Source organism: Dunckerocampus dactyliophorus, chromosome 2 (genome assembly GCF_027744805.1).
Source record: "Dunckerocampus dactyliophorus isolate RoL2022-P2 chromosome 2, RoL_Ddac_1.1, whole genome shotgun sequence".
NCBI classification, from domain to species: domain Eukaryota; kingdom Metazoa; phylum Chordata; class Actinopteri; order Syngnathiformes; family Syngnathidae; genus Dunckerocampus; species Dunckerocampus dactyliophorus.
Window position 1 is genome coordinate 47,423,301 of NC_072820.1, and position 8,515 is coordinate 47,431,815.

General features: G+C 43.5%; 1 protein-coding gene across 2 annotated transcripts in view; it reads left to right on the forward strand.

The window, feature by feature from the left end:
- LOC129168949 (formin-2-like) overlaps positions 1 to 6,709 on the forward strand; it is a 57,880-nt gene extending 51,171 nt beyond the window's left edge. Inside the window, exons 16-19 of one of the 2 annotated variants that reach the window (XR_008566362.1) lie at positions 2,478 to 2,529; positions 2,746 to 2,786; positions 2,864 to 2,945; positions 6,146 to 6,709. Coding sequence is in view for 1 of the 2 variants with exons in the window: in XM_054754822.1 (XP_054610797.1) it covers positions 2,478 to 2,529; positions 2,637 to 2,786; positions 2,864 to 2,945; positions 6,146 to 6,172 (311 nt within the window). In the remaining variant the exon portion in view is untranslated. Of the gene's footprint in view, positions 1 to 2,477; positions 2,530 to 2,636; positions 2,787 to 2,863; positions 2,946 to 6,145 lie in introns of both variants that reach the window. The other variant, XM_054754822.1, reaches the window with a different exon arrangement.
- The last annotated feature ends 1,806 nt before the right edge of the window (positions 6,710 to 8,515 follow it).

The window sequence follows — 8,515 nt, forward strand, 5'->3', positions numbered from 1 at the left end:
GAGGGCTACTATTCCACCTCAGACCCTCGGCGCATGTGGGCGGGGCTCCAGCACATCACAGACTATCGACAGCAGAGTAGCGTAGCCACGTCCAGCCAAACCACACTTCCTGATGAGTTGAATGAGTTCTATGCCCGCTTTGACAACCAAACTCCTGATGAGCAGAGAGGGTGGCTGAACCTGGGGAGCACACAGGACTCACCTCTCATGGTGACATCAGCTGATGTGCGCAGGGTTCTAAACAAAACAAACCCACGCAAAGCAGCAGGCCCAGACAACATCTCAGGACGTGCACTTCGGGTTTGCTCATCAGAGCTAGCTGATGTGCTTGCTGACATATTTAACCTGTCGCTTGCACAAGCATCTGTACCGACCTGCTTTAAGTCCACCACCATAGTGCCCGTACCCAAGAAGAGCAACGTGACCTGCTTGAATGACTATCGCCCTATAGCACTCACTCCTATTGTTATGAAGTGCTTTGAAAGATTAGTCATGACCCACATCAAAAAGAGCATCCCGGCGGCAACCGTGGACCCTCTACAGTTTGCATATCGCCAGAACCGGTCCACGGATGATGCAGTCAACACTGCCATCCACACAGCCCTTTCTCACCTACAGGGCCAGGACACATACGTCAGAATGCTATTTATAGACTATAGCTCTTCTTTTAATACAGTCCTGCAGAACACACAACCTCATCAAGGACAGCACACATCCACAACACTCATTATTCACACTCCTACCGTCAGGCAGACGCTACAGGAGTTTGAAGTCCAGGACCACAAGGCTGGCAAACAGCTTTTACCCACAGGCCATCAGGCTCCTCAACGAAACACTCGCACACGCCGCACGCAACACACGCACACACTCATAGCACTTTATTTATTTATTTATTTGTATTATTTACTTGTATTAATGTCTCGTCTGTTGTTGCTTAATTTATTGGTATATATGTTTATGTGTTTATGTTTCTTATGTTCTTATTCTTTCATTTGTTTTCTTTCTTTTCTTGGGAGAATGAACAGAATAAGATTTTCATTGCATGGTATAACTGCTGTTGTACTATGCACATGACAATAAAACTCTCTTGAATCTTGAATCTTGAAACATAAATACAAATAAATTAAGCAACAACAACAGAAGAGACATTAATACAAATAAATAAATAAATAATAAAGTGCTATGAGTGTGCGTGTGTTGCGTGCGGCGTGTGTGAGTGCTTCGTTGAGAAGCCTGATGGCCTGTGGGTAAAAGCTGTTTACCAGCCTTGTGGTCCTGGACTTCAAACTCCTTTGAAAGAATAGTCATGACCCACATCAAAAAGAGAATCCCGGCCACTGTGGACCCTCTACAGTTTGCATATTGCCAGAACCGGTCCACTGATGAGGCAGTCAACACTGCATCCACAGCCCTTTCTCACCTACAGGGCCAGGACACATATGTCATAATGCTATTTATAGACTATACCTCTGCTTTTAATACAGTCTGCCCCCACAAACTCACAAACAAGCTCCTCACACTTGGCCTGTCACCCTCCCTCTGTAACTGGGTGTTTAACTTTCTAACAGGCAGGCCCCAGTCAGTCAGAGTCCACAATCGCACATCCAGCTCAAGAATTGTGAGCACTGGGACCCCACAGGGGTGTGTGCTGAGTCCACTCCTCTACACGCTCTTCACCTACGATTGCGTGGCCTCCCAGAACAACACCAGCATCATTAAATTTGCGGATGACACTACAGTCATCGGCCTGATCACTGGTGCCGGAGAGGTGGCGGACCTCATAGCTTGGTGTCATGATAACAATCTCCTTCTCAATGCAGATAAGACTAAAGAGATGATCATCGACCCAAGAACAAGAGAAAAGGAGCCGCATAGACCCCTGTTTATTGATGAGACTGAGGTGGAGAGGGTGAAAACCTTCAAGTTCCTTGGCACACACATCAGCGAGGACCTCACCTGGTCTCACAACACCCAACAAATTCTGAAGAAGTCCCAAAGGAGACTGTACTTCCTGAGGAGACTGAGGAAATTTGGCATGTCCACCACAATCCTGAGTTGCTTCTACAGATGCACTATGGAAAGTGTCCTTACCGCCTCCATCACTGTTTGGTACGGTAACTGTACAACACGTGATAGGAAGGCACTCCAGCGGGTGACCAAGACCTCACAGAACATTGTTGGGGCAGTCCTCCCTTCATTGCAAGACATTTATAAATCTAGAGTCCTACGAAGATGTGATGATATTTGATTAGGACAAATCAACAGGTACAGTGGGTCAAATCCTAATTTGTTTGAGTCCTTCTTTCCTCCAAGTGTGCACAAACTAGAGTTAAATATAAATTGAGAAGCAGAAAGTTATCAGTATCGGTTTGAAAAAAACGATATCGTGCATCTTTGTAAAGGGATAAACTGAATAAATCAAATACTTATTGTCTCCACAGTAAGTAATTGTTACTATTATTATTATTCTTTCATAGCTAAACATGAGCTTGAGACACTGGAAAGTCATCTGAGCAGCACACACAAATTGTAAGTAGAAATATTCATATTCAGATATTGTACTTATTTCTATTCATATGCTGCACATGTATAGTCTGACCATGTCAGGCATGAAAGTTGAGTGTGTTGTTTGACAGGTTCCTGGAGCTCACAGTGTTCTATTCAGTAAAGGCAAAGAGTGGAGAGAAGGAAGTTTCACCAAATACTCTTTTCTCTATCTGGTATGAATTTTCGTCTGACTTCAAGGACCTGTGGAAGAAGGAGAACAAAGCTATTCTTAAGGAGAGGTAAATTGTGTACAAACAAGACATTTTATGAATATTGCACAGGTGTCTCGTGTGCACTAACGCACTCAATTGCGCAGGTTGAAAGTAGCAGAGGAGTGTTTCCGCCAAGCCAAAGAGAAGGCTTCCTACAGTGTCAAACCCAAACATGCCACAGGAATTGTGAGTTGTCTTTTCAACGTCCTAAATTCCAATACAATAAAAAAAAAACAAAAGTTTTTTCATCTTTTTTTCCGTCTTTCCACTTATTGGAGTTCGAGTCGCGGGGGCAGCAGCCTAAGCACAGAAGCCCGAACATCCCTCTCCCTGCATACTTCGTCAAGCTCATCCCGAAGCGTTCCCAAGCCAGTTGAGAGACATAGTCTCTCCAACGTGTCTTGGGTCTTCCCCGAGGCCTCCTACCAGTCGGACATGCCCTGAACACCTCCCCAGGGAGGCGTCCAGGAGGCATCCTAACCAGATGCCCAAGCCACCTCATTTGTACCTGTGATCTTGTCCTTTCGGTTGCTAGATGAGGGTAGGAACGTAGATCAACTGGTCAATTGAGAGCTTTGCCTTTCGGCCCAGCTCCTTCTTCACCACAAGTTCTAGCAGAGTCCGCATCACTGCAGACACCGCACCAATCTGCCTGTCGATCTCACGTTCCGTCTTTCCTCACTCGTCAACAAAACCCTGATGGTTGGTTGGTCGGTTCGCAGCCGCCTGTGAAGCAGCTGGGATCTACCTTGGGATCTTGTAATTAATAGATCTATACATGTAAACATGTTTTGTCCAGGGGTCGTATTTAGTCATTTCGGGGCCCATGGCAAACCTAGTCATTGGGGCACTCCAAATCCTTTTTTTAAACATTTTTACAAAATGTGAGTATGTCATTTAGGCAATTTTGTAGGCAAATCTGTCAGCTTAAGTTGCTGGTTACATAGCCATGTTTATATACACCTCAAAAAACGAATTGAAATATAAATCATCTTCTAACAAGTGTAAATATGAGAAAATTCTCCTATTTCCTGAACAAGTTAAAGTCATTAAAATCTTTCTGGGGGTTATTATTACCTAGTCAATCATCTTAACGCTTTTACTGTAATTGATAAGAACATGAAGCAACATTAATGTAGTTTACCGCTTTAATACTCACATCTTTGTGATGAAAGGAGTGACTCTCAGCTTCATCTACTGCACTCTCCTCGGCTAACACATACCGTAGTTGCTGTACTCAGGCCGACGTTTGTTGTGACAAGGACACTAGAATTAAACAGGACTGTCGACTCGGCCGCTATTGAATGGAACAGTGTAGTACTGTATGCCATGGAGCAGAAGGTCCGCCATGATGGTGAGCAAGAGAGCTGGCCGGAGCGAGGCGCACAACGTACAATGTATGCACTAGCTCTGAGCTGAGTATAAAATAAAGTTATACACTGTGCGTACACTTTGATGAGATGGATGAATGTTATTAACTGAACACAATGATATGACATTGAATGACAATATATTAAAATTGTTCCCTCGCTCTATCGCGGTTCACCTTTCGCAGATTCGCTGTTTTGCGGATTTTTTAGCGTATGAATGCTGTTACAGGTCGAGCCTGACTCTTTAAGAACTGCATTGTGGGAAGTTGAGTGACTATCTTGTCCCTCTCTCATCTGTCTGCACTGCCCATTGTTTTCTGCATCCTGATTGGCTGTAGACACTCAATCTCCTTTGTGCCGTCCTGCCATGTCTCCTGTGTCACCGCTAGCCTGCTTGCTAGCTTGTAAATGAATCTTGGGTTCATCTGCAGCAATGTGTTTTAGCAAGGATACAAAAACGCTACAGTACAGAGGAACAATGCCAGGAAGAAAAGGCACGGTCACAGGAGTGAAAAATGCTTGAGTGACTTGATACTTTCTTGTGTTGATCATTGAGGTTGATCATTAAAATGAAGGTCTGAACTTTTTTGAGAGTGTGTAAACAAGAGAGAAATGTGAGAATATGTTATTGCATGTCTGCGAAAAGTATGTAAAGTGTATGGTGAAGCAGCCTTTAAACAAAGTTCAACAACAAGTTCGCTACTTCATGGATTTATTGCGGGCTATTGTGGGAACCTATTCCCTGCGATAAAAAAAGGAACACTGTATATATAAATGTGTAAAAATCAACTATACTGCAGAAATATCACCTACAGTAGATGTCGTGACCGAAAGAACGAGATTGCGGATACAAACCGCTGAAATGAGTTTCCTCCGTAGTGTGGCTGGAGTCAACCTAAGAGATAGGGTGAGGAGCTCGGTCACCCGGGAGGGGCTTAGAGTAGAGCCACTGCTCCTTCACATCGAGAGGAGCCAATTGAGGTGGCTCGGGCATCTAGTCTGGATGCCTCCCTGGCGAGGTCTGGGCTTCCCTACTGAGAATGCTGCCCTCGTGACCCGGACCCGGATAAGCAGAAGAAAATGGATGGATGGATGTAGATGTCAATAAAAACCTGAGCAGCAGTATGAAAGAAACTTTTTCCTTTTTGGACTTTTTAACCAATGCTTAACAATCACCATACAAAATAATAACACACAATATACATTGTGAGTCTTGTTCACTGTCCAGTTTATTTACAACAACCAGTGTTGTAAATCATTTTTATCACACAGCGTCCTTGTTTTTAGAGAACTTGAAAAATGACAAATCTGGTCTTTTGGACGGTCTATTACAGCAATGAATGACAGTGAGCAGGTAGCCTAGAACATGTTTACCATGCAATGTTTCTGGATCCTGCTCAGCATCATCCTCACCTGCGCGGCAGGGCATCGTGGATGCCGAGTTGACAGTCCTATTCATTTCTAGTGTCTTGGTTGTGACTGTAAAAAAGGTTGACCCCTTCGGTCGTTTTGATAAAAACTGTTTTCCACTCGCCTTTTCCTCTTCTCCACTGCACTGGGGTAACTCCGCGGCAACAGGTTTGTTTTGCTCCCGTCTTCCGGGAGGGGCAGCGGTCAAAACGCTTATGAAAGATTGCGCATTTTTATGTAGTTTTAAGCATGTGAATTAAGACTAAAACAGTAGTGCGTACTTGAAGAAAAAAAATCAATAATCAGTCATGAATTAATTTCCAAATATATTATCTTTTTTTGCATCTACAGTACAACACAATCGCTGTGATTCCGGTGCTGGATACACCTGCAGTATCACAAACCTGGATGCAGGACAGATTTCTTTAAGAATAATATTTTATTTGTTATTTTATTCTGTTAATTGTGTTATTTTGAACAAAAAGAACAATTCATTTCCCACTCTCGAGCAGGCGTTTAAATTCAGGTTTGTGTCAAATAGTCAGGTTGGTTGGCCTTGCAATTTATTGATGTATTTACCACTACTTTTATATGTTTCTCCCACAGAAAGCCAAGCTTGGCATGAAGATATGACTTTGAAAGAGCGTTTGCGTTTGGGTTCCTGGTTCCTGGGTTCCAGAGCTGGTGCAGTGATGAACTTGCTGATATGACAAAGAATGCACCATCCACTCATGTCATGTCATCCACTCTGCCGGCTGCAATATGATCATGAAGAACTGATATTTAAATGGTTGTAACTTGTGTGTTAAATTATACTTGTGAAAAAGCATCACTCAATCATGCAGTCAGCACTTCACCTCACAAGCTGGAGGAACAACGATTTAAACATGAATAAGTTCTTGTGGAGGTGAGAGAACTCTCAAAATCTGTTTGAATATTTTTAAGAAATGTGAAATACTAAAATGTATTAAAGATGACATTGGGCCTCATTCTCCAACAGAAAACTGTGTGCTTGATTGTTATTGTTGTTAATTATGCACTTTTCAAGAATCCTGTGGTGCTTCTCCAGAAATGCTCCATAAGGTTGAACTTTCAAGGACGTTGGCAGACTTCTTTGATGTAGTGAATGAGTGTCTTCCAAGAACAGAGGAACCCAAGATGCGAGGCAAATTTCATTCACAACAAAAATGTTGGCTTGCTCGCTGAAGATTCATGCCAGCCTGGTGTTGAGCCGACGAGGGTGACCACACATCACCAGCTCGCACGGTCTTGGCAGCAAACGGCAGTGACACGTCAATCTGCCGGCGGACTTGGTCCACAACGTCGGACCAGCAGGTACGCGGTCAGGCACAAGGACGTTTCCAGCCGGCTGTTGATGGGTCAAACTCCATAATGACTCGAGTGGGGTGGTCAGTGGGGCAGCGTAGGATGTGTCCTAGCGAGCGAACACAGTGCTGGGCAAGGCCACGGAGTGTTGGTTGGTTCTGTTAGAGAATTAAACAATGGAAGCACCGTTGCTTGGCAGCCTCATCAGCTTGTCTCAGCTTGCACACATAGAAGAACCAGTTAGATGCAGACACATAGAACAGCATAATAGAGTAGGCCCTTCCTAGTTTAAGACTTCTTCCTTCTCCCACGGGATGGACTGAAGTCCACCGCTGATCTTTGTGGCATCAAAACTGCACTTTTTTCGGAATTTTGCCCATCATCCACAATCCTTATATGAGACCTGAACACATACAGTATGTCTTTCTATTTCCTGTGTGTTCTAAAGATATAAAAACAGATGAAAAGCGACAGCTCAGTAGTGCACGTAATGCACCTATGCCGGCTACAAAGCCCGCTATTCCAACATTTGATGGTTTTATATCCATGCTGTGAGCATGTAGTAGTGTAGTATGACATTCATGATAACATGTAACACAGTATTTTGTGTATTTCGGCCATTCTAAGCAATACCGGAACTTCCTTCCTTGCTGCACTGATTTCACAGAGCAACGTCGTAGAAACGAATGCCTACACTTACGTTAACTTTTCCAAACTCAGAAATAAAAACACAGCAGCAGTGGTGGCATCCTGAATACCTGTTGGTAGCGTCTGAGGCATTGTGAGCTATGGAAGAGTCTGTGGTGAAGCTAGTCGCTAGCCGGCTGGTAAAAAAAGTGGAACATTAGTGTGTTGTAAAAGATCATCAGGTGTGTTGCAGTTTCACTTAATTGGCCAGAAATTATTTACTAGAAACAAAGTATCTTTTGTTCATCTCTATGGCAACAATGACAGAACAATGGAATGCTCTTCCACTAGATGACAGAAGGTACGTAATTACCTTAGGTACCTGTTGCCATTGGGGTTTGGCTAGAGTGACCATATTTCGATTGCTGAAAACCAGGATATCCGGCCCAATGAGAAATCCAAATAGGCGTTTACTCAAAGTGCCTTATCATTTGAATACATTTAAAGTGCTCATGACACCAGAAAAGTTTGAAAAAAACAATAACAAAATGAAAGTAGACACTTGATAAAACCTTTTTGTCAACTGCTGTCAGAGATAAACAACTATGAAGTGGGAGTGAAATGAAGTAGTGATTTTAACATGATTTTGACACGCCCCCAATGAGTTTTCTGAACCAACACCATCTTGGCTGTGACGTCACGACAAGAACACATTCCAGGAACCAGATTCAAGCACATGAATTCAAAGCAAAGCCAAGAAAAGGACATATTCACACCAATAACACAACCAGAGAAGCACTAGAGAGCGCAGACCTCCGCCAAGCTCCACAGTTCCCCCCCACATTGTCATTCACACCAAAATAATAACCCTACATATTTTGGATCAGTCTTTGATATTTTGTAGAAGCTGTTGGGAACTGTCCTGTATGTTTCCCTCAAGTGCTCCATTAACAACCCTGAAAAGGGGAAAGATATGAATGAGGATGGGGGGACACGATGTCTCCCTCTGGCAGCCTCATTCAG